This window comes from Mandrillus leucophaeus, unplaced genomic scaffold, assembly GCF_000951045.1.
Source record: "Mandrillus leucophaeus isolate KB7577 unplaced genomic scaffold, Mleu.le_1.0 Scaffold1353, whole genome shotgun sequence".
NCBI lineage: Eukaryota > Metazoa > Chordata > Mammalia > Primates > Cercopithecidae > Mandrillus > Mandrillus leucophaeus.
In genome coordinates, this window is record NW_012101314.1 from 41,643 (window position 1) to 69,066 (window position 27,424).

At 37.5% G+C, this 27,424-nt stretch overlaps 1 protein-coding gene across 1 annotated transcript; it reads left to right on the forward strand.

Annotated features, from left to right (window-relative positions):
• The first annotated feature begins 6 nt into the window (after positions 1–6).
• Positions 7–27,226, forward strand: CHPT1 (choline phosphotransferase 1). The gene is made up of 8 exons (XM_011973199.1): positions 7–216; positions 14,088–14,235; positions 14,506–14,647; positions 16,732–16,816; positions 20,120–20,251; positions 23,194–23,352; positions 23,753–23,878; positions 26,463–27,226. Exons 1-8 carry the CDS (start codon positions 124–126, stop codon positions 26,592–26,594), a joined length of 1,017 nt encoding a protein of 338 aa, XP_011828589.1. The 5' UTR covers positions 7–123; the 3' UTR covers positions 26,595–27,226.
• Positions 27,227–27,424: the final 198 nt, after the last annotated feature.

Here is a 27,424-nt window from a genome sequence, read left to right on the forward strand (position 1 = left end):
CCGCTGAGCGCGGCGCAGCTGCGGCGACTGGAGGAGCACCGCTACAGCGCGTCGGGTGTCTCGCTGCTCGAGCCGCCGCTGCAGCTCTACTGGACCTGGCTGCTGCAGTGGATCCCACTCTGGATGGCCCCTAACTCCATCACTCTGCTCGGGCTCGCCGTCAACGTGGTCACCACGCTCGTGCTCATCTCCTACTGTCCCACGGCCACCGAGGAGGTAGGGCTGGCCGCTCGCCCGAGCCTGGCCCCAGATGCGCTGCGGGCGGGTCACTGCAAGCGCCGGGGAAAGGGCAGACCCACGCGCGGCTGAGCCTCTCCTGGGTCCCGGAGGGGCTGACTGGCCTCTGCCCCGGGCGGTGCCCACCCCGGGCCGCCTGGAGACTGTCACGCCACTATCCCAATCCCGTGACCATCCTGAGCCTTCCCTGGGCAGTGGAGGGGCTGTTAAGGTCACTGCCCCCGGGCCTATGTCCGCACAGATCCTCCCTGCGGCCGCGGACTGGCCGGAGGGCCCCTGCCCAGCTGCTATCCCGTGGGCGCCAACCTGTGGGATGGACCTGCGGTCGGGTGCTTTGCACACTAGGGGCTGAACACCCCCATCTCCGTCCTGCCTGGCACAGGGACTTGTGCCAAGCCCGAGACGCTCTTTGAATACTTTCATAACCGTTCGTTTCTGGAAGGTTGAGCTAGTGATCTTGAAATGACTGGTAGCGCTGATCAAAGATAAGTTAAGAGGTAACTTCCTCTTTGCTTCATCGACTTTTTCAAGAAAAACAAACTGGAATATTATCAAGGCAAATTTTTTTTTTTTGTCATCACAACCTAGGGATTAAAAAAGCCCAACATTTTATCAGCAATAATTACATTTGACCTTTGTCCAAAATAAGGAGTAAATTTAGGCTTTGGATAGCTGTTCATCAGAAGCACCCTTTGGGTTGAGTGTGGAGAGATAGGGGGCAGAGTGGAGTTCACTCCCATCTATAGTTTATACTACGTGGGATAAATCTTACATTGCACATTCTGTGACATTACTTTCTATCCTCAGCTCCAAATAGTGAAGTCCCTTTATAATAATTTGAGTGTAGGCCTTGTGGAGGACTCATGGGGGTTGAGGTTGGATTAACAGAAATACAGTGGAAATATTTCATGCCCTCCATGCATGCATCCATTTTGTTGTTGTTTTTGAGACAGGGTTTTACTCTGTCACCCAGGGTGGAGTGCCGTGGCTCGATCTCAGCTCACCGCAACCTCCGCCTTCAGGGTTCAAGCCATTCTTCTGCCTCAGTCTTCCAAGTAGCTGGGATTACAGGTGCGCGCGACCACGGCCGACTAACTTTTGTATTTTTAGTAGATACGGGGTTTCACCATGTTGGCCAGGCTCATGGATCCTTTAAAAACAAAAATTTAATTGAGCCTACATTTTAAAATATCTTGTCAATTGATCGATATGCTTATTATGTATTTCTTTTTCTTTCTTTCTTTTGAGACAGAGTCTCGCTCTCTCACCCAGGCTGGAGAGCAGTGTGGTGATCTTGGCTCACTACAACCTCTGCCTCCCGGGTTCAAGCGATTCCCTTGCCTCAGCCTCCTGAGTAGCTGGGACTACAGGCGCCTGCCACCACGGCCAGCTAATTTTTGTATTTTTAGTAGAGACGGGGTTTCACCATGTTGGCCAGGCTGGCCTCGAACCCCTGACCTCAAGTGATCCGCCTTCTTTGGCCTCCCAAAGTGCTGGGATTACAGGAGTGGTGAGCCACTGCGCCAGGCTAATTACATATTTATTAGTAGACATTCCCATTGTCATTTGCCATTGCTATTCATTTACATATTACATATGAAAAGGTAAACTGCTTTAGTTTTTGGTTGTTTTGCTGCCTGTTTCTAGAATTTACCAGAGGGAGTGTATTAGAATGAAAGGATTGCTGGGTTGGAAGTGGAGGTCTTGGTTTCTAACTGACTCCTCCACCACAGACCTGCTGGGTCTGTGTTCCCACATATAAAATAGAAAATAATGCCTGCCAAAACAACTTGACAAGGATGCAGTGAGGACCAAATGATATATATGCAGATAAATGTAAAAGATTGTGATGTGCCTAACAAATTAAAAATATTACTCAACACATTAAAAATATTACTGTTATTAGACAACATCCTGAAAACACATAATGAAGTTTAGTTTTGATGTGGGTCCAGATTTAGCTAACAGCATTTGGATGTTTCTGATATTGGCCAGTTAAGTTGTGGACTCTTCAATGTTATTATTAATTTAAGAAGCATTTGTTGAACACTTAGAAAGAGCAGGGCATACAAAAAAAGTCAAGACCTTCTGCTTAGGGAGGTAAATGGAGGCCTGATGGAAGAGGTACATTTATGATTAATTAGTTTTTAGGATCAGCCTCGTGAAAAAAAAAAAAAAAAAAAGGGTGGAGGGTGGGGATTGGAGGCATTTAAAAATAAAGTGCAAAATCAAATGGCCCCAGAAGGGAAAATGAGAGTTAAAAACAAGAGTTTCTGAAATGTATGTCATTAGAACCTGCATATGCTTCTGAGTGACTGATGCAGGGAGGGGATATGCCATTACAGGATCCACACTGTTTGTTTGGTGAAAGCCCAGCAATAGTGTGAAGAGCATAGCAGTTTCTGGCTATTTTCCCTTAAGGTCATAGAACTAGCAAATGACTGGATCAGGTAGGATTCAGATCTAAGTTGGTATGACTTCAAAAATAAAAAGATCTTATGTTTTATATAATATAAATATGTAAAGTGCTCTTACATCCATGGTTGCATTTGTGTCTTGTATCAGCCAAAGAGGTTGGCAAGTGTTCTGCTCCCTGCAATGGCCTTCCTACCACCTCAATATTTCTTCTATCCATCTATCCTAAAGTGACAGTAGTATATGTTTTCATAAGAGGAAATTGAAGCCCAGAGATGTTAAGTGACTTTCACCTAGCTTGAGACTTGTTTTCTGATTCTCCGACTTAAGAATTCTTAGTGCTTTTCAGACTTGACAGGTTGCTTTCAGAAAGGGTCAGAAAAAACACATAAGGTTTTTGGATTTAGATGCTTGGCCTTATCTACTCATATAGGCTTTAATACTGAGTGCATTAATAACAACATTTGATATGTTTTTAACTACAATGCTAATTTCTAGAACATGACTGGGGATAAAGGAAAACTAATAGAAAAGAAAGTTGTGATTAATATTTAGCTTCTGCAAACTGCTTTTCAAGCCATCATTTCTTTTAAGGAACTTTCTACTCCAGCCAAATTGAACTTCTTACTATAGCAAGGATTTTTCTCCTTCTTATCCCTCTCTTTTCCCCTTCCTCTTCCTTTCTTCTGTACCAGTTATCCAACTATGTACCCATCTTTCAACACCCAATTCTAACACTATATCCTGATGAAAGTTATATTCCTTTTCCTAAGTCAAATCTACCACTCTGAATTCCCATGATAATGACAATAATAACTTTTACCGGGTATTTACTGTGTATCAGAGATGATTTTAAGTCACTTTTATCCTATTATCTCATTGAATCCTCTCACAACCTTATGAATAAGGTACTACTAATATCCTCATTTTATAGATGAGAAACTGAAGGAAAATTAACCTCTTCTAGAGTCACATACATTTAAGTGGGAGCCAGGATTCCAAGCCAGAAGCTATGCTTCCTTTGTAGGACTTTGTAGCTCTCCTGTGGATCTTCACCATTTTATTTTGGTTATCTGTGTCCTTATTGAGCAGGACAACCTACTGGATTTTAAGTTCAGACAGCAATTGCTCGTTCATTTGTATAATCTCTATAGCACAGTGTTTTACATCAAACAGACGCTTATAATTTTGCATCAAACAGATGCATGAATGAAATAACACAATGTAATGTCAAGAGATGATGTTTTTCAATCCTTATTCAGTTTTAGCTGTTCTTGGCTTAAATACCTAGCAATTGTTTGGCCTTGGTAGTTTTAAGTAGAGTAAGCAAGTGTTAGGGCAAATGGAGAAAACAAGAACTTTGTCTCCTCACTTTGATGAAGCAGTTCTATATGAACATCACCCTAAGTAGGTAGTCCCTGGTCCCCATTCCTTGGCTACCTAATCTTAAAATAGAATCACAGATTCTTAGAGTTTGGAAGGAACTTAGAGATTATTTAATGCAATTCCTACATATATATATGTATATATATATATTCCTACCCAGTGATTTGAATCTAGTTCTTCTAGCTCCAGCCTAGTAGCATTCTCTCCTACTAACTCCATGCACTTGTGTTTGACTGGTATAAACTGTTACTCCATTCTCTATTACATATCTGATTAAATGTTTCTGCCCTGTCTTTGTGATCTGTACATATAAATCCATGTCAGTGTCTTTATTAAGAATATGTTTATAGCAGGAACAAGTGCCTAGCTTAAGGTCAGTTCAAAGGGCATTAATTAATGCATTTCTTGTGTTTATGATGATAAAGAGTTGAACTGAAAAGCAAGTATACCTGAGCATGCCAGAAACACCTTAAGAAATGGTTTATTCTCTGTTTAAATAACTCATTTAAATAACTCATATTTTAAACAGAGAATAAACCATTTCTTAAGGTTATCTTTGTACTAAATATTGTCTTTGTATTACATATTGAAGAGTTATTTTTTTGGGGGGGGGAATAATAGAAAGAAAAGAAAATAACCTTTAGATTCCTACTCAGACTTTTTTTTATAGGTTTGGTTTCTTGAGATCTAGTATATTTCCTTTTTAATCACTCTTTTACTCCCACTTTTTTAAAAACCAGCTGAGTAACATTTCAAGCATCATTTATTAAGGCAGGACTCTTGTAAGGGCGTGACCTCTCTCATTAAAACAAAATGTAAACTCCAGAATGTGGAGGTAGCTTCCCTTGATTCCTATGGCTTCACTATACTTAATTCCTAAAGAATAAAACTGTTTCTCCTTTCAAATTCTGGTTCAAGTGTGGATAAAACATGGCATTGTGGTATTTAGAAGAAGCTTTAAATTTTCCCCCTGGTGCATTTGATTGGGGTATAAGGCTACAACCAGACCACTTGAGTTTTGTGAAGTTAAAGAACAGAACAGAAGCTACCCAGTACAATTGATGTGGATAATACATTTGGCCTCAGGACAATTCTCTTCACACCTCTCGCTCTTTTTGTCCTCCTTAGCACAGTGACAAGCTGGCATTTTCAACAAGAACCCTAGTAAGTATTAAAGAAGAAAGAAAATCAAAATGATTCACACTAAATATAAAAATAAAGGCCACCTTTCAAAGTACAGATTTCTCAGGTCGTGAGAAAACCCCGTTGGCCCCGAAGTGCTGGTTTAACTGCATTTATGTGCGATGTCTGTCTGGTTTCCTTTGCTGCAGCTTATAACCTGCCTAATCTCCTAAAAATGGATGTGCTCTTCTCAAATGCTGATTCTTAAACTGAGCCAAGACCAAAGGTCTGGGTCGAAACCAGTAAGTCCCTAGGGCCTTCCTGATTGGCTTGGCAGAGAGTGGTCTTACCTTTTCTGACCACCAAGGCTCCTCTGGAGCCTCCGCAGGTCTCAGGTGGGAACCTTCCCTCTGTAAACAAGGAAGCGCTCTGCCCATCACAGGCTCCCAGTAAACAATGTCATAACCACATCTTAGGCACTTACTGGGTTAGAGCAGTTACAGGAATGGAGCAATCAGTCATTTCTACTTCTTATGTCTTCCAGAGTCAGGTTAGCAGTCTATTAGAAATTCCATAAATTCTCTTTTAAAAATCATAGAGTCTCTTGTGACCCTTGGAATAATGAAATGGAAAAAAAAAAATCTTAAGAGTCACCTGTCTGGGTAGAAAGTCTACCTTTAACAGCATACTAACATTACATTTTTTTCACATATGCACAGTATGTCTTCTAATTTCCTTTCTTCCTACCTCTTAGAAATGCGGTTTCTATTTTCATGAAGAAAGAAGTCAATCAATATTTGGATAATTGAAATCTTCTTGTTACCAGCTGACCTAATGGTTATTGGTTATCTAATTCTCTTCTGCATAGCTGTCAATTCATCCAAGGCCATTTCAAGCAAAGAGTTGGTTTTTTTTTTGTTTGTTTGTTTGTTTTCAGTATAAAAATTTACATAATGAACATTGTATAGTTCCAATATTTCCTAGTTTGGGAAGATTTTTGCTTTTATATATTATCTATACTCACTTTTATTTACTATTTTTCTTTACGTCAACTTTAAATCAACTCTCTTTTACAAACTTAGACTCTTACTCTGACTTAGTATTTATTAAATCATAGATATGTTATGCTATTTTTCTTTTTTTTGAGATGGAGTTTCGCTGCTGTTGTCCAGGCTGGAGTGCAATGATGCAGTCTTGGCTCACTGCTACCTCTGCCTCCTGGCTTCAAGTGATTCTCCTGCCTCAGCCTCCCAAGCAGCTGGGATTACAGGTGTGTGCCACCATGCCTGGCTAATTTTGTGTTTTTAGTAGAGATGGGGTTTGACTATATTGGTCAGGCTGGGCTCGAACTCCTGGCCTCAGGTGATCCAACCACCTCAGCCTCCCAAAGTGCTGGGATTACAGTCATGAGCCACCACACCTGGCCCTATTTTTCAAAATACATTAAATTTTTTCAAAATATATTAAAATAAATATAAATATTCAGATGAAAATTTACCTACAGATCACCTAAAATTATCTGATGCAGTATCAGTAATAACAGTAACTAACAAATACTGAGCTCCTTCCATATGCCTAGCACTTTTATAAACATTTTACATGTGACAAGTCATTTAATTTTCACAATGAGAGAGGAGCAATGATTATTACCATTTTCAAATGGAGAGACTAAGGCACTGTAAAGTAATTCATCCAACTCACTTAGCCAGTAAGTAGCAGAGCAAATGTGGATGCAAGTAGAATCTAGAGTCTATGCCCCTAACCACTCTGCAAGAAAAACCTGGGGCATGTATTCTTCCCGTTGCTTTTTTGTTTTGTTTGTTTGTTTTTGAGATAGGGTCTCACTTGGCTCACTGCAACCTTGGCCTACTGGCCTCAAGTGAACCTCCCACCTCAGCCTCCCGAGTAGCTGGGATTACAGGCGTGTACCCCCACGCCCAGCTAATTTTTGTATTTTTAGTAGAGACAGGGTTTCACTATGTTGGCCAGGCTGGTCTTGAACTCCTGGCCTCAAGTGATCTGCCTGCCTCAGCCTTCCAAAGTGGTGGGATTACAGGTGTGAGCTACCACACCCAGTCTGATTTTCATCATCTATGTATTTAGCTCCTATAGAAGATTTTTAAAAATAGAATACGTGGCCAGGCATGGTGGCTCATGCCTGTAATCCCAGCACTTTGGGAGGCTTAGGTGGGTGGATCACAAGGTCCGGAGTTTGAGACCAGCCTGACCAACTGGTGAAACCACGTCTCTACTAAAAACACAAAAACTAGCCAGGTATGGTGGTGCACACCTGTAATCCCAGCTACTCAGGAGGCTGAGGCAGGAGAATCACTTGAACCTGGGAGGCAGAGGTTGCAGTGAGCCAAGATTGCACCACTGCACTCCAACTTGGGTTGACAGAGCAAGACTCCATCTTGGGGGAAAAAGAAAGAAAGAGAGAGAGAGAGAGAGAGAAAGAGAGAAAGAGAGAGACAGACAGAGAGAAAGAGAGAGAGAGAGAGAGAGAAAGAGAGAAAGAGAGAGAAAGAGAGAGGAAGAGAGGGAGAGGGGAAGAGAGATAAAGAAAATACGTGTCTCATGCCCATGAGAGGATTACATTCTAATATGAAAGAGAGGGCCACATACCAATGAGATCACATCAATCTAGACCTGAAACATACCTCAGAAACTATCTAGTCTACTATTTTCATTTAGAGAAGACCTAAGAAGATGGTCCAGAAAAATCAGTATTTTGAGGCTATAAGTGAAATTTGTCCAGTGAGCTCAGTGGATCTCAGCATGAGGCTTTCATCAGATGCCAGTGTCATGCTCTTGGGCTTCCCAGGCTCCAGAGCCATGAGCCAAATGAGTCTTTTCTTTCTAAATTATCCAGTGTCTAGTATTCTGTTATAGCAACAGAAAATGGAGTTAGACAACTCTTATTTGAAAAAATGGGAGGCTATAATTATGAAACAATGACTTATGTAGAATTACTTCCCTTGGTTAAATTAGATCTTTACTTCATTAACTAAAGACGATAATTTCAAAGCTTTGCTTTTTAAATTTGTTCTGCTGCCTGTGAAATCATTCAAAATCAAGGAAACTATACAACCGAAATAGTACATTGTTATAAAGCCATGAACATCATCCTTATGTAGTTCCTTATATTTGTATACCTGAGGTACTAACCATCTAATGAGCATGTTTTGTACAACAGAAGACCTATATATTTGTGAAGACTGCTTTAACCCTGAAAAATATTTGTAGAAGGTGTATTTTTAAGGGAGTAGGTAGGAATGGAATGATTGGAGATAGGTAGGTTTGTGTCCTTTGATTTCTCCCTTACTCCACTCTCCCTAGGTAGAGTAAGAGGTATATCAGGCAGTCCTTGAAGGAGGGAGCACATGAGTGCTTTGCTGAATTGGGTGAGAAGAGTGTTTAGAAAGGAAAAAGCCATGAAATAGTATGAAGTCATAAATAAACAAGAGGACTTTGTGGGTGGAATGGAGCTGGAGTATGAAGGTAGGTGATTGAGAGTTATGCTGTGAAGAGACTCATAGTGAATAAAGAGCTTGTGGGCATTCTATATCTTTTACTTTTTCTAAGATTAGTTTAGGAGTGGCCAGAAGAGCTACTCCTAAACTCATGTGCTCCTTGATATGCTCCTAAACTAAGCACGTGAAGGCCCTCCCCTAAATCTCCTGTAATACAAATAGAAAATTATTTCTGCACAAAGACCTTTATTGTCACACTAGGTCCATTAATTGAGGGATATTGGTTAAACATATAGTCTGTGCCAGAGTAATGTTCTACAGTCCTGGGAATGTAGGCGTGAGTGAGAAAGACACAATCCCTACCCTCTCTGTGCTTTAATCAGTTCAGCCTTAGAAAATGAAATATCTTAGGTGAGAGGGCAAGGAAAAGGGAAGAGTTAATTTTGGAGTTTTGGATTGGGTATGTGGGGGGCACGTGGCGTTGATTAGGGAGACAGAGATGAAAGTACTAGTGCTGTTTCTCAGTGAGTCACAGGGTTGTGGGCAAGGAAGAAGAGAAGTAGATGCCTCCTCTCTCACCTCAATCTTTCTCCTTCAGTCACTGTGTACTTCTGTCTCTTAATATGGAAATGTTAAGATTCTTATACTTATGGGCCTTTTCCCAGAGAATACAGAGAGCATACAGGATTTTGTCAGAGGTGCAGTTCACCTCTGGATGTTTTCTGGAAAAGTAAATCGTGTGTGAAATTGAATAAATTGATGGACTATCAGACTTGGTTTGCTTTTTTCCAGTATAAGCTTTGTGTCTTTGAGACTATAGTGGGAGTGTATAACTTCCTGGCTAGGAAGTTAGAAAAAAAGTGAGAGTATGCAAACTATTTAATAGCTTTCACCTAGGAATGGAGGTGGTGACCAGTGGAAAAGAGAAGATAGGTCTGGCTTCTGAGGCCTTGGGAAGACTGGGAAAACTTGGAAAGATTTGGGAAGAATTGGAAAAGGAGTGAATCAAATATTGGCAGATCATTGTGCTTTTCTGGGTTTTAAAGAAAGACTCTTGTGGCTGGCACCATTTCCTGTGGCTCTCTGCCACTTGAAACTGTATTGTGTGAGGGGGAAAGTGCTTATCAGCAGGTTTGATGGAATAGGGAGTTTGTGAAGATTTCAGGCAAAGAGTTCTATTCAGTCTGTGTGGCTTGTGGTAGGATAAACCTCATCAAAGGGCAAGTCGGAAGACTCGATCTAGTTCCTGGACCCAGCCTAAGTGCTTACCTTGATGTAAATTATCACTCCTCCATATGTTTCACTTTCATCTTTAATAAAAAGAATATGATAATAACTGCCCTATCTCTGTGGATTTCTGTATTAATTGAAATAATACATTAGAAGTGCCCTTTGTTAGCTGGGCACGATGGCTCACGCCTGTAATCCCAGCACTTTGGGAGGCGGAGGCAGGTGGATCACCTGAGGTCAGGAGTTGGAGACCAGGCTGGGCAACATGGCGAAACCCCATTTCTACCAAAAATACAAAAATTTAGCTGGGTGTAGTGGTGTGTGCCTGTAATCCCAGCTATTCGGGAGACTGAGGGGGAGGTTCACTTGGGCCTGGGAGGCGGAGGTTGCAGTGAGCCACGATCCTCCACTGTACTCCAGCCTGGGCAACAGAGGGAGACCCTGTCTCAAGAACAAAAAAAAAGGAAAGAAAAGAAGTGCCCTTTGTTATACTGTTTAAGATCACATTACCTTTGCAATATTATCTCTTGTAAATTACCTGTTCCAGGAACATGGATCTAGTCACTGACTCCAGTAAACCTTTTACTTTCAGCCGGAAACTTTGGTTTCTGCCTAGACTTCCTCTCTTCCCTGTTTAAATTCCCAGTCTCTCCCTATTTAAACGCCTCTAGTATCCTAATGAAGTACTTTTAAACGGTTGAACAGTCTTTATTTCCCTTTTCTAAATGAAGAGCGGGATGTAATTTGGGGCAGAGTCACCACCATGTGGTGTAAGGGTTAATCAAATTTATTTCAGTATGAATTTCTGTTAATACCTGACCATTAGACCTGCCTGCAGCTAGTTTCTCAGATCAGAGGTCAGAATTAAGCTTTAAATGTTGACTTTTAGAGTTCTCCTTGAGAAGCTCCAGATTTTCAGTATAAAGAGTTACATAGAGAAATGGAAGATCCCTCTGACATTTTGTCATTACAGAAATTTTGATAACTTCAACTTCCAATTTTACATATGTTTGACGTGTAACTTTGCTTTCCTTTAATCATCAAAATTAGAAACAATTTCTCATAGTAGAAAAAATGGGTAAGAATTTGCTAGTTTGATATGGTCAACTAATTTTTGACAAGGGCACCAAGAGGACACAATGGGGAAAGGATAGTCTGTTCAATAAATGATGCTGGGAAAATGATTTCCATAGGCCAAAAGAATGAAATTGGACCTTGTGTTACACTGTGTACAAAAATAAACACAAAATGATAAAATACCTAAATATAAGAACACAAACTATAAAACCATACCCAAAGGAAATGAAATCACCACCTTAAAAAGATATTTGGACTCCCATGATTGTTGTAGCATTATTCACAATAGCCAAAATACAGAAACAGCCTAAGTGTCTGTTAACCTATGAATGGATAAAGAAACTGTAGTATACACAATGGAATATTATTGAGCCCTAAAGAACAAAATCTTGCCATTTACCACAACATGGATGAGCCTGGGAGACATTATGCTAAGTGAAATAAGCCAGACACAGAAAGAGAAATACTGTGTGATCTTAATCTCACTTATATACAGAATCTGAAAAAAAAAAAATGCAAAGATAGAGAAAGAAACTGGTTATCACGAGCAGAGAGGCATAAAGGGGAGGAAATGGGAAGAAGCAGGTCAAAGGAAACAACATTACAGCTTTGGAAGATGAGCAGGTCTAGAGATCTGATGTACAACCTGAGGGGTATAGGTTTAAAAAAAAATTGAACTGTAAAATGAATAGATTTTAGCTGCTCTTGCCACAAAACAAAAACATGGGTAACTATGTGAGATGATGAATATGTTAATTTGCTTCAGTTTAGTACCGTTTCCATCTATCTATATATCCCATAACATCATGTTGTATACATAATAAAATATATCTTTAAAAAAGAATGGACTAGTCGAAAAGAATTTACTAGGTTAACAGAATTGTTCTCTGCAAGACACCTTGGGATTCTTTCGAAAGATTCTAGGTGGGATGTGTTGTTTTTCATTTTTGTACTATCATGATGACTGCTCAGTTTTCTGTTTGCCCTTTCTTAAATTGTTTCATAGTTTCCAACATAAACTTTTAAGAACATGCTCATTGGAACTGAATATGATATTTTATTTATTTTGTGAGACAGGGTCTTGTTCTGTCACCCAGGCTGGAGTGCAGTGGCACTATCACTGCTCACTGCAGCTTCGACTTCCCCAGGCTTGGGTGATCCTCCCACCTCAGCCTCCTGAGTAGCTGGGACTACAAGTGTACGCCACCGCACCAGGCTAATTTTTATATCTTTTCTAGAGAAGGGGTTCGCCGTGTTGCCCAGGCTGGTCTTGAACTCCTGGGTTTAAGCAATACACCCACCTTGGCCTCCCAAAGTGCTAGGATTATAGGTGTGAGCCACCACACCTGGCCTGTGATTTTCTCCTTATTACTAGTTTTCATTGATTTGATTATGATGTGCCTTGATGGGTTTTTAAAAAATATTTATTCTGTTTGGGGTTTGTTGAGCTTCTTGGACATGTGGGTTTATAGATTTCATCAACTTTGGACATTTTTCATCCTTTATTTCTTCGTTTATTTTTCATGCCCCATCTGCTCTTTTCTCTAAGACTCCAGTTACGTATGTGCTAGACTGCTTTCTGTTGTCCCAGCACTCGCTGATGCACAGTTCAATTTTTTTTCGTCCTTCTTCTTTCGTCATTTTGAGTAGTTTTCATTGGTAGTCCATTGGTACACGCTCATTGATCTTTTCTTCTGTGGTGTCTAATATGCTGTTAATCTCACGCTGTTTATTTTACAATTCAAATATCGTATTTTTCATTTCTAGAGGTTTCACTTGAGTCTTTTCTTCCATTTCTGTTTATAATTTTCGTGTTTTCCTCTACTTTCTTGAACATGTGGAACATATTTATAATAACTATTTTAATGTCCTCATAGGCTAATTCTATTAACTTCTGTTCGTATTTATTCTGATTGTATTCTGATTATACAGATTTTACTCCTAGTTGTCAATTATATTCTCCTGCTTCTTTGCATGACTGGTAATTTTTTACTGAATGCCAAACATTGTGAATTTTACATTTGGGATACTAGATTTTTTCCTCTAAGATGTACTTTGTGTTGACTGTAGTTAAGTTGCCAGGAATTACTTGGATCCTTTTGAGGCTGGATTTTAAGTTTCGTTAGGGCTGTCCAGAGAAGCCTTCAGTCTATGGTTAATTTATGCCTGCTGGTAAGGCAGTACACTTCTGAGAACTTTACCCAATGCCCCAAGTGTTAATGAGGCTTTTTGCTTTGCCTGGCGGGAACATGAATGTCCCAGCCTTGTATGAGCTTCGAGAATTGTCTGACCTTCTACATTGCAGTGCTTCCCTCCCTGGCCTTTGTTAGTTTCATCTCATTCAGGCACAGGTGAGTTCTCAGCCGAAGACTGAAAGATACCCTTCTGTAAGACCTCCACAACTTGTGCTCCTCTCTTTGCAGCTCCATCCTCTCAGGCACTCTGCCTCACAAATCCTAACTGCCTTGACCTTCCTGAACTTTGTGTTTCTCTTCAACACAGCAAGCATGCTGGGCTTGTTCTGATCATGGGACCTGCACTGTGGCCTGGAAACTGACCCTGGGAAGTTAGCTGGAGCAATCGCAGGGCGTATCTCATTTGTTTCCCTTCTGTCAGGGATCACAAGCCTGCACTGCTTGTAGTGTTTGAAAATTGTAGTTTTGTTTATATATATATATATATATATATATATATATATATAAAATTGCCTTTCTAGTTATATAGGGTGGGAGAGTAAATCTAGTCCCTGATATTCCATTGTGAATGGAAGCAGAGATCGGCAGTTGGCCCCTAAGGTATTTTTTCACAGCAAAAATTTAACTGAGTAATTTCAAATCTGTGGCATAATGCATAGTATTATATTAAAAGAGCCATGGATGTAGGAATCAAGATCAGGGTCCTAACCCTTGCTCAGTTGCTTAACTTTCTGTTTCTCACATTATGGAGTTCTGCGACCCTCTACCTAGATGACTTAAAGCAGTTAATTTGATTTTGATTTCTCAATTTAATTCTCATCAGTAGAATGAGGGTTAGGAACGTTCTTTATGACACACTGGGGTGCTACAAAGTGTGAAGCCTTAGGTTGAGCTGTTTTAAAAAAGCTTATTATCACTTAACAATCTTTATTTTATTTACATTTTTTTATAGGCACCATACTGGACATACCTTTTATGTGCACTGGGACTTTTTATCTACCAGTCACTGGATGCCATTGATGGGAAACAAGCCAGAAGAACAAACTCTTGTTCTCCTTTAGGGGAGCTCTTTGACCATGGTTGTGACTCTCTTTCCACAGGTAAATTAGTGAAGTTTTTTTTTTTCTTATGATACCTTAAAAATAAAATGAACTGAGTTGTTTGAATGGTCAGTTTTTTGGATGGATATACATTTGGGAGCAAATTTATGGAGTTGTTTATAAAGTATGTCAAGAATTCATTTTAATAAGTGTACTTTATTTTAATGCCATGATTATTTCCTTAGAACTCTGTATTTCTAAACAGCATAGGGCAATTATTTCATAAATTATTTTTAATTCTTAATGATTCTTAAACTTTGTTTCTTTCAGTATTTATGGCAGTGGGAGCTTCAATTGCTGCTCGCTTAGGAACTCATCCTGACTGGTTGTTTGTCTGCTCTTTTATTGGGATGTTTGTGTTTTATTGCGCTCATTGGCAGACCTATGTTTCAGGCGTGTTGAGATTTGGAAAGTAAGTATGTTTTTTAAGTTGTACATTTAAAAATATAATTGAATTTATTTGCACAATCTGTTATGTCATTCATTGATAATAAGGAGAACAAAGCTTCAATCAGTAATTTAAATTAATTCGTTGGAGTAATCATAAATGCTACACCTTTAGTCTTTTAGGTATTCTGTATGTTATAAATAGTTACGTTATTTGATAATAATTGTATTTTTCTTCTCCCCTTCTCCAACTTAATCACTAGCCCAAGTTTACAACAGAGAGGATTAAAAGAAAATTAAGGGACCCGGATGATATAGAAAAGGGATATGCAGTACTTAAATAAGCATTTGATTCATATAATAAAATAATGCAGTATGGAGTCTAAGGTCCTTTTTTGGTCGAATCTTCATGTGCACAAAAAGGGGACCCCCCCTTGACAACAGTCATCGTGAGACTCTGAACTGTGGTAGGCAATTGGTGAGACAATGTAAAAGCACCTTGTAAATGCTAGTGCTAAACATTAGATAGTATTATCTGCCTCTGGTGCCTCTTTCTTAGAGACCAGGAAATAGTGCACAAAGCAGGAATGTTATTCTCTGTTCCTCTTTCTCATATAGCTCCCTCTCAGTCTGATCCTTTTAAGAACTTTGTCATTTGCTCATTTTTGGCTTTGGCTTCCCATGTCTACTGATTCTTTTTAGCCCCACTTTATTGCTGAAAAGGAGAAACAGTAGCTCTGAAAAAAATCTCTAATGATAAATGACAGGAGAAGCTCAAAACTATGGGTCATTTAGCAGAGGACAGGCTTCAGGCAGTTGATTCTAAATTATGGAATAATTGTATTTACCACCTATCAAGCACTTACATGTTTCAAGCATTGTACTAAGTGCTCCACAGGCATTATCTTATTTATTCCTTATATCTATCCCGTAAGGTGGGTATTACCTCCATCTAAAGACATTGGGGCATCCAGGCAGAGATGTAAAATATGTAGACAGATATCAAAATCTAGAGCTCAGGAAAAAATGTAGATTGGAGATAAGGATTTAGAAGTCATTAGCATATAGATAGTAGTTTTAAGTATAGATAAAATTGTTCACAGGCTATAAAATTTCAGATGGAATTCTGAAAGCATCATTTAAGATATGGATGAAGAGGCAGTCTAGAAGGAGCATGAGAAGAGCTCCAGCAAGGTAGGAAAATCAGGAGAGAACATGGAATAGATAAAAACACAGCAGAAGTTTTCAAGAAAGAGGATATGATCAGCATCTTAAATATTGTAAAGAAGTTATGCAAGATAATTAATGAAGTATATCCCTTAGATTTGTATCCTTTAATTGAAATTGAAAATTAAAGGTCAATTTACCTTAAACAATTTTAGTAGAATAATGGGGCCAAAAGCCAGGCTACGGTGGGTTAGGCAACAAACATGAAGAGAGGAGAAAATTACAAATGTTGACTAATTTTCAGTGAGCCTATTCGTGGAGCATAGGAGAGAGAATGACAGCTTCAGGGGAATACAGACTAGAGGGACTGATGCTGGTTGGTTAGTGGTTTTTTGAAAAATTTAAGCATATTTATTAGGGGAAAAATGCCTATGGAAACTAAAAAAACTACAGTGACGATTAGTACCTCAATAAAGAAGACTACTGGGATTTTCCCTACTTTTTAAGTGAAACTGACCTGGGAGTGTTTAAATTTGCCTTAAATTGTATTTACCACCATTACCATGGTTGTTTTTATTATAATTTTTCCTATGTACACAAGTAGTGGGTAATTGTTGTAAAAAAAACTTCAGACTTTACAGGAGTACCTAAATTAGAAAATAAAAGTCTTCATAACTTCAGTGATAACTATTAGCAATTTGATATATGGTACATATATATCTTCCCTCTCCTTATACTGTTAACTCTGTGTGAGCACATGTTGTTCTGTAACCTTTTTAACTTAACAGTGTAGTCAGCTGATAATTCAATAATGGAAGTAAAGGTAAAAATAAACTAAGCCTACAGAGATTTTTACATCTTTGCTATTTAATACGTGATTAATCTCCATATTCAGGAATTTTATTTACAAACACCTTATCTATTTTTGTCCTTCCTCTTTAGAGTGGATGTAACTGAAATTCAGATAGCTTTAGTGATTGTCTTTGTATTGTCTGCATTTGGAGGAGCAACAATGTGGGACTATACGGTAAATCTGAATATTTAAATTTATGTTTAAGTACTTTTCAAATATTTAGGAAAAAGTATTGTATTGTTAATTTTCTTCAAAAATCCTTGGCATTGTATTTATTTTTTTTCTTTTTTTCTTTTTTGTATTTAATATTTGTTCCATTTCTTAACATTTTTTTCTTCATTTTATAATGTGTATTATCTTATATACCTTATGGCATTTCCTCCTATGCATGAATATATTGCCACATGGAAGAAAACAACCTCATTTCCCTAATACTAAATAAAACAAAAACAACAACAAAAAACACACATTGGAATAACTTTTTCCAGGGTGAAATAAAATAAATATTTTAAAAATAAGTCCAGTAAAATATTTTACATTTAAAACTTGTCACTCAATATTAGGAAAGTAGTTAATTTGCATTTTTATAATCTACTTTGAGGTGAAGATTCCCATATTAAGGAATATTTTTATTTTCTGCCTGCTTGGTGACCTCAGTATTTTCATAAAAGTTGGCTCTTAGGAGGCCACTGTCATAAATTGAAGCTTTTTTGCAAAAGAAGAACATTTCTGAAGAAACAATTGTCCTGTCACCACAACCTAAGTCCACCGTACTGTCTAACTGGCTCACACTTTCTGCTCATAGTGTTAAGAATAATAATAAGGATATCAATAGTCAACAACTAACAGTCATTCAATACTTATGTTCCTAAACATTTACCATCAGTTTTATCTGCCCCTCCGAATAATCCTATGGAAATAGGTATGATTATTATTATGCTTTATAAATAAGTCTTAGGGTGATTAAGTAATTTGTCCAAGGACACATGAGAAGTACTGGAGCTTGGAATTAAACAAAACTGATTCCAGACTGTATGTAATCACTAAGCTATATATCTAGTAAAAATAGTAAGTGATACAAGACTGAACATAGTTTTACCACATGGTCAGCAGTTGCACTCCTTGTTATTTACCTAAATGATTTGAAAACTTATGTCCACACAAAAACGTGTACACAAATGTTTATAGCAGCTTTATTCATAATTGCCAAAATTTGAAAGCAACTAAGATGTCCTTCATCTTAGTTGGATAAACTAATGCCAAAAAGAACTGAGCTATCAAGCCATGAAAAGAAGTTATGCGAGGAACTTATGGAGTTCCAAGAAGTTATGGAGGAACCTTAAATGTTTATTACTAAGAGAAAGAAGCCAATCTGAAAAGGCTGCATATTGTGTGATTCCAACTATATGACATTCTTTAAAAAGGCAAAATTATGGAGACCGTAAAAGGATCAGAAGTTACCATGGGTTGGAGGAGGAAGGGATGAATACGTGAAGCACAGAGAATTTTTAGGGCAATAAAACTATTTTGTATGATACTAAATGGTGGCTACATGTCATTATACATTTGTCATAGCACATAGAATGTACAACGCCAAGATTGAACTCTCATGTAAACTATGAACTTTGGGTGATAATGATGTGTCAGTGTAGGTTCACCAATTGTAACAAATGTACCACTCTGGTGTAGGATGTTGTTGGCAGAAGGAGGAGTGGCTATATACTTTTCCACTCAAATTTTGTTGCAAACCTAAAACCGCTCTAAAAAAATTAAGTCCATTAAAAACACAGTATGAGGCCAGGAGTTCAAGACCAGCCTGGGCAACTTAGCAAGACCTTGCCTCTACAAAAATTCTTTAAAATTTTAGCCAGGCATGGTGGCATGCATCTGTAGTCCCAACTACTCAGGAGGCTGAGGCGGGAGGGTCGATTGAACCCAGGAGTTCAAGGCTGCAGTGAGCCGTGATCATGCCACTGACTACACTCCTGCCTGAGTGACAGAGCAAGACCCTACCTCTTAAAAAACAAACAAACAAAAAAAACAAAAAACAAAAAAAAATTCCCTGTGGCATTTAGTGTCAGAATTGCCAATTATCATTTGTCAGTAGGCTCCAAAATAGACTTTGGGCATGTTTTTAAATAGTAGTGGTACATTCCCCAGTACATTCATATTCCCTCTCATCATGTAAGAGTAAATAGAATCAAGGATACACTACTATAGGCCCATACAAGATAACAAAGGGATGCTATGTGTTTTTTATAGTAACTGTTCAGGTTGTGCCTGTAAGAAGGTAAATGTACGGGCGGATCACCTGAGGTCAGGAGTTAAAGACCAGCCTGGCCAACATGGCAAAACCCTGTCTCTGCTAAAAATATAAAAATTAGCCAGGTGTGGTGGGCACCTGTAATCCCAGCTACTCGGGAGGCTGAGGCAGGAGAATCACTTGAACCTGGGAGGCAGAGGTTGCAGTGAGCCAAGATCACGCCATTGTACTCCAGCCCTGAGCGACAGAGACTCCGTCTCAAAAAAGTAAAAAATAAAAAAGAAGGTAAATGTAGACCTAGAAGCAGTTAGACAACTCTAGTTATTAAGTCAGGTGTGGTTGTCTTAAATTTGGAATTGAATCTTAAAATTGTTTCACTCAATGTTTTGGCGATATCATAGGAAGAAAACATACTGGCTTATTCTTACCAACAAGAATACTTACTTTTGATTCAGGTTTTCTAAATTTAATTATTAACCTGTAGTTTCCACAAATTTTGGTACATTATTTCAGTCTATTTTCTAAACATAGTAGCCTATAGCTTCTGGCAATTCATTGTTACTGTTTTTTAAATCCTTTGCTGCCTTTGGAAGTTTTCTTGAACAGCAGTTGACCAACAGGTAAATATATTGCTAGAGATTTAATCCTGGATATTAACTACACAGATTTTTTGCTTGCATACACATCATGATATTTGTTACATTTATGATGCAAATCATGGTGCCTCCCTTTCCTGTGATGCTACTTTTTAGAAGCTACTAAATTCAAGTGAACTATCATTTTTCATGTTTAAGTCAGATGAAAGCTTATGACATTAAACATTTAATCATAGTTATGTAAACAGACTAAGCTGGTTTGGTGGATTCATTTTTCACTTATGAAGAAAGCATTTTCAAAAAACAGTCACTTTAGGCTGGTCCAATGGTAGTTATCTCAGTTGATTGCTCACAGTCAGTTACAGGTCAAATTCCTTGTTTTTCTCTTTTCCCTCCTCACTACTGCACTTGACTACTCTAAAAAAAATAAAACTTTAAAAACTAAAAAAAAGTTAAATAAAAAAAGTTTTTAAGTTATTACTTTGGACTATATTCCAGAAGTTAAGGTTTGATCACAAGAAAAAGGACAGCTTATTGTATAGGGCTTATCATTGTTTATTATTTAATAAAAAACCAACATTCTGTTGTCTTAATTGTTTCTTTCTTCTACCCCTAAAGATTCCCATTCTAGAAATAAAATTGAAGATCCTTCCAGTTCTTGGATTTCTAGGTGGAGTAATATTTTCCTGTTCAAATTATTTCCATGTTATCCTCCATGGTGGTGTTGGCAAGAATGGATCCACTATAGCAGTAAGGCATTAATTTCATCATTCAGTATCAATTTTATGATAAATTTTCCTATCACCAGCTATAAAAAGATTAAAATATGCCAAAGTTCAAGAATGAGGAAGGAAACTAAGTATCTTAAAGAATTCATTTTAGGCACATAGTACAAAAGCATTTTAAAAACAGTTTAAACTGATACTTTCCTCTTTCTACAGGCTTGCTCTGCATAGACTTTTCTGACATCTAGTTTCATTGCTGCACATAATTAAGCATTGCCATTTGTATTCCTGCATTTTTTGCCTTGAACTGAGGAGGTAGGGGAAAGGAGGAAGGGTAGGGAATGTGAGTTCCTGATTGAAGGCAGGAAAGTGGCCAGAGGTCAATGGTTTCACGTATGGGGCAATTTATTACTCATCAAGTAAATTTTATTGAAATTTCGCTAAAATATATTTAAAAGAATTGATATTTCAAAACGTAAAATTTTAGCCTTAATTCTTAAGTGGGTATACTTTGTGCTTGTGTTCTTTACACCTTGCTCATGCAAGTATTAAATATAATGCTTTTGTATTTTTTCATGTTTGTTTTTTAAGACTTCAGTAATTTTAAGTGGGCAAGAGTTGGAATTCCTGCAAACTTTTTAAACAAATATAACACCTATGTTTTTAAAAAGCCTACTGTCATTTTCAAGGTAGTTGAACAGAAGAAGACAAATACTTATTCCAGTGATACCATCTTATACCAAAACATTGTTAGAATGCCTTTTTTAGGGCTGGGCACAGTGGCTCATGCCTGTAATCCTAGCAATTTGGGAGGCCGAGGCAGGTGGATCACTTGAGGTCAGGAGTTCGAGACCAGCCTGGCCAACATGGTGAAACCCTGACTCTACCAAAAATACAAAAAAATTAGCTGGGCATGATGGCCCATGCTTTTGTAAATCCAACTAACTACTTGGGAGGCTGAGACAGGAGAATTGCTTGAACCAGGAGGCGGCGGTTGCAGTAAGCTGAGACGGTGCCACTGCACTCCAACCTGGGTGACAAAGCGAGACTCTGTTTCAAAAGAAAAAAAAAAAAAAGAATGCCTTTCTAGGATTGCTTTAAACTATAGCATATTCACTTTAATTTCTTTTGTTGTATAGTTCAAAATTTCTATCCTTAAAGTCATTTGGAGCAAGGTCTAATAAGAGTATTAAATATTAGATGTGGCATTAGGTATAGCATTTTTAGTAAGAAAAAAAAAAAGTCTCTTTTAAGACTCGTAAATAGACTTTCGAGACAATTTCAAAGGGATCCTCATAATTGATAAATTATCAATATTTATGAATACACTATATACATAATTCAAAAGCAAAGTATACAATTCATCTAGAAATATAAGTTCTGATATATTTGGAAAAGTTGTCATTTTTTGAGGTGTTTTGTCAGTTGATCTCAGTATAGTACCGTGCCTAGGAATATATGTTGCTTGACTGTGGATGATAACATAGAACATTAGTTGGAACATTAAGTTCCATTGAAGAAAACAAGATTTAGTAATGATCATTGTCTACTCTAAAGAATATTTTCGGCTGAGTGTGATGGCTCACGCTTATAATCCCAGCACTCTGGGAGGCCAAGGCAGGCAGATAATGAGGTCAGGAGTTCTAGGCCAGTCTGGCCAACACAGTGAAACCCCGTCTCTACTAAAAATACAAAAATTAGCTGGGCTTAGTGGTGGGCGCCTATAATCCCAGCTACTCGGGAGGCTGAGGCAGGAGAATCGATTGAACCTGGGAGGCAGAGGTTGCAGTAAGACAAGATCATGCCACTGCTCTCCAGCCTGGGTGACAGAGCTAGACTCCATCTCAAAAAAAAAAAAAAAAAAAAAAAAAATTTTCATTAAAAAAACTGTTAGATGTTTGAAGGATGACTTAAACAGAAGTTAGGAAGCGCTTGGTTTCAAATTCTTAAACTGGTATTTTTCCAACTTTTTTAGGAGCAGATTTTTTTCTTGAATGAGATTTAAGAACCATAATATAAAGTGCTATTAGATTTTTATAATTTATTACTATACAGTGTCATGTATATAATTTTATAATATAGTATTACTGTAATTTTACAGTAAGTTCTAACTTAAAACATGTAAACTTAATAAACAAGAGTAAAGCTGTTCTTGTGAACCCATTCAAATTGGTTATAGATTTAATAACCTTAATACCAAATTTATTTCAATATTTTGTTTAGGATAAGTAGTGCCGAGAGGATACTAATTCACACAGATAAAAATGTAAGGTCTGGATTTTACAATTTTACATAAAAGAACATTTGCAGTCTGAATGCAAAAAAAAAAAACAGGAGGTGGGGATGTTGGTGTAGAAAGAAACCAGGATAAGCTGGGTGCAGTGGCTCACACCTATAATCCCAGCACTTTGGGAAGCTGAAGCTGGGAGGATCGCTTGAACCCGAGTTCGAGACTGGCCTGGGCAACATGGGGAAACCCTGTCTCTACTAAAAGCACAAAAAAATTAGAAAGAAAAGAAAAGAAAAGAAAATAGGAAAAAAGAAGGAAACCTGGATAGAACTAAACTATTCTTACTCTTCTTCATCAGTGATGTTTTGTAGAATTGGCAGAATAAGCTCTATTTCAGTATCTCCGCAAAAATATGTTAATTTGACAATCCACATGTGGATGGCCTTCAACATAGTAAAAGTTGATATAGAATAAACTGCATTAATTTTTAGCCAGTTTAAAATGTGTGTAACTATCGAACTGGAATCAGACATCTGTAGCACTGTATTATGTCTCTGTCACCCTCAGGTTCTGTGAAACCTTGAAAAGCACAACTCAGGTTTATATACTCCTGTAGGCCATACACTACATCACACTGTTCTTTAGGCGTCTTGCACAAAATAGATGGTCAGAAAATGTCTACATTATAATAAATGCAGTGTTAAAGTACAATACTGATTTTCTGCTTTATCTCTTAGGGCACCAGTGTCTTGTCACCTGGACTCCACATAGGACTAATTATTATACTGGCAATAATGATCTATAAAAAGTCAGCAACTAATGTGTTTGAAAAGCATCCTTGTCTTTATACCCTAATGTTTGGATGTGTCTTTGCTAAAGTCTCACAAAAATTAGTGGTAAGAAATTTTTTTGATTTATGATATAAATAATATACTGAATTCTCTAACACAAAGCTGGAAATTTCATAAAATGTATAGGTTTTCTTTTGTAGTGTCAAAATCATAATAATTAGCTATTTGTGCTCCAAGCAAACTGTGATAGGAGTTATATTATATTCAGTTAAATTGTTTAGCTGTAGTTGTCATTGACAGTTTTCTGATATCAAGAAATTTTAACATTGGAAACTTTAATAAGCTACCCAATTGTAAATTTGAGAAGGTGTAGAAAAGGATTCTTATATCAAATGTGAGATTAAATGGTCTGTTTTAATACTGAATTAAAGTTGTAATTAATTGTCTTAAAAGCTAACACATTTAAAACTTAATAGTAAAATTATTTTGTTTCATTTTTTTATAGATAGCTCACATGACCAAAAGTGAACTGTATCTTCAAGACACTGTCTTTTTGGGGCCAGGTCTTTTATTTTTAGACCAGTACTTTAATAATTTTATAGACGAATATGTTGTTCTATGGATAGCAATGGTAAGTATTTTTCTCCATTTTATTTATTTTTTAACCATGCTTAAGAGCTATTTCAGTGAGATATCAGTAGCCTCAAGATCTAGTCTAGGCCGGGCATGGTGGCTCACGCCTGTAATCCCAGCACTTTGGGAGGCTGAGGTGTACGGATCATTTGAGGTCAGGAGTTCGAGACCAACCTGGTCAACATGGTAAAACTCTTTGTCTGTACCAAAAAATACAAATTATCCGGGTGTGGTGGTGCATCCCTGTAATCCCAGCTACTCAGGAGGCTGAGGCAGGCCAGTCACTTGAACCTGCGAGGCAGAGGTTGCAGTGAGCCGAGATCATGCTGCTGCACTCCAGCCTGGGTGACAGAGCGAGACTCTGTCTCAAAAAAAAAGATCTACCCTATACAATATATACAATAAATGTTTCTGAGTATTTGAAATTACTTCTTAGCTGTGAATAATTTCATATTGTGTGTAGAAATGGCCACATATCTATAGGCCAAGTTTCCAACAACCTAGATTCTTGGAAACACAACTGTGTACCTAAAAATAACTATTATTTTTCTTCCCCAAAATACCAGTACAAAGATGCCAAAAGCCACTTTACTCTGCCCAAAGGACTTTATTCCCAGTTTACAGCAAGTAACAGGAAAATTAGATGGGGTTAGTACTAGCAAAGGTGGGCACTTTATTGTATTGAGAATTGTCAGCTAATATTGAGGAAACAAAACAGAATAGACAGTGCTACAAAGTACAGGATTCTCAGACCATTTTATGCTAGACGTAAGGAACCCTTTATATGTGTATGGTCCTTGAGGATAGTGCACAATTTGTATTAATGATGACTCGGTCATCAATTAAATTAAATTCTCTTTGATTATATCCTGCTTAAGGAAAGGATGTGGATGTCACAGATATTAATTTCTATTCAAAATAATTATAAAATACAGAATATAGTGCTTGAGAGAGACACATTAGCCATCTAAGGAAAAGAAAATCAATATTGGTAACAATTCAATTACAAAGTTGGATAAATGGAGCATTATTGCATTTTTCTTCTATTGAGATATAGTTTTGTTGTATTTCTATTTCTGGACCCCACTGGTCGTCACCAAATTCATAGTGATATATAAATATACTGAAGTACACCAAAACAAAACTCGCCAAAACCCTGCAGTGAATCTTTTCATAATTCAAATAATCTCACCGTTATTTGTTAGATTTGGATATTTTAAAAAATCTGTATCAATTCTGTGCATGGATTACAGGAATACATCTGATGATCCTTTACTAGGTTGTGTAGTATGCTTTTCTGGAGTAAGTTAATAACATAATATTCATTCATAGTCCATTCAGAAGTCTTCCATTCTTCCTATGGTGGCAATGAGATGTACTTAATTCTTTGAGGTGGACAATGAATGTTTTCAGACAAAATTTTTTTAAAAATGTTTAAAAATCAGAATAATGTCCTTTAATTTGGTATCCACTATAAATATTTTTAGGGCTCTAAAACAATCCAGTTTTAAAAATAGGGGGTAATTAATCAAAATATCTGAAAACTCAATGTAAGTTTTCTTTTAGTGAACTTAGGTATGTATTACCAAGTGGAATTGTTGAATTAAAATATCAGGTGTTAAAAAAATCAATCATCTTTTGTAACAAGTAATTGGCTTGGTTTATACTTGTGATGGAGACTGGTAAACTGAGGAAGTCAAATTCAGTTTTTATTTAAAACACTATGTGGATGACCAAAACAAAACAAAAAAAGCCACACCCACAATGTGGAGGTAAACATGGTGCTTTTCAAGTACGCTTTTAACGTAAATGGTAGAGATTTTCCCCTCATGGGTGAGAATTCCCTCTCCAAGGGCAGAGCTATAAGGCTCCTTTTTCTCCTGGGTTTCATTTTCTGAAGAGAAGCATTTGACTGTAGACTCTGGGCAAAGTTTCTAAATAGAGGCCATCTTTAAATTTGTAAACATAATTTTGTATATGCCTCAAGTATGGTATCTTTTTTAGACCTTTTACCTTCTTACAACTAACCTCAAAGAAATAGAAATGTTTGATGGAATTAGTTCATTATAAGATGACTGATAACCTCTTCTAGAAGGAAATTTGCTGCGTCGTGGCACAGCAGGAAGTTGAAACAATGTGGAATCAGGAGACTTGGGTTCTGTTACTTTCTAGCTTCTGTATTTTAGTCATCTTTTTTTACCTCTGAGCCTCAGTGTCTACAACTGTGAAATAACCTGCATTTTCCAGAGGACTACAGTGAGGTCCAAATTTGAAATGTATTAAAGTGCTTTAAAATGTAGTATTTGCTGGGCGTGGTGGCTCACGCCTGTAATCCCAGCACTTTGGGAGGCTGAGGCAGGAGAATTGCTTGGACCTGGGAGGTGGAGGTTGCAGTGAGCCGAGATCACGCCACTGCACTCCAGCCTGGGTGACAGAGCGAGACTCCATCTCAAAAAAAAAAAAAAGTATTTTTGGTGTAGAATTTTAGGTTAAGGTTTGATATTTGGGGGAGAAACAGAATAGTGCTACTTGAGAAAAGATACATCATAATTCATTTTATATTTTCTTTTTTGCTTCTAAAGGTGATTTCTTCATTTGATATGGTGATATACTTTAGTGCTTTGTGCCTGCAAATTTCAAGACACCTTCATCTAAATATATTCAAGACTACATGTCATCAAGCACCTGAACAGGTTCACAAGCATATTGACTGACTAATAGCCCAAGGAAAAGAGATGAAGTTAGGGGAATCTATGAGTGAAGGAAATCCCCCTGTGCAGGAGGCTAGTATACCATAAATAAGGTTATATTTGAATATAAAACATAAACCCTGTAGATTTTGTTGTGTCTATTTCAGTTATGACATCCCCATTGTGTGTATTATCATTTTTTATCACAGATGTTCTCAGAATAGTCTACATATTAATTAGAAACAAGACTAAAGAAAGAAAGGTCAATCCTGAGGGCAACAAAGTGAACCCTATAATTCTAAGTAGCAGTTTGTCTCTGAGACGTATCAGACACAGGGTTTTCACTGCCAAAGGATTACATAAATATCCAGAACATAAAGGATTTTAGCCATCTTCAGGGTGCTTACCTTGATTGCTAAAAACTGAAAGTGAGCTCAATACTGCTTAAGTGCATGGCTTATAATATTGTAATTACTGAGTCAAGTGATGTTCTAAGAAATGTTTTATACTAATCATTTTTCAAAAGAGGCATGTTAATTAGTATGTCGTAAAAAAAATACTTGTTTTTAGTATACTAGAATTTAAAAGGGCTACAGAAATTTTTTAAATAAAATGTGTATTTAATAAAAGGAATTTGTTGTACCAGTTCAGAAAAACATACGAATCTTTACACTGAAGGTAACTTGTTCCTTGATATTTTAAGTTAAAATTTCACTGTCACCAAAAAGTGGATGTTAAATATTCCCTTTCATGAAAAATGAAACAGTTGCTAAAAGTCAGTTGACATGTAAGAAAATTAGTAACTTAGAAAAACATGGTAAAAAAAAATCTTCCTTTTAGAATATAAAAGTTAC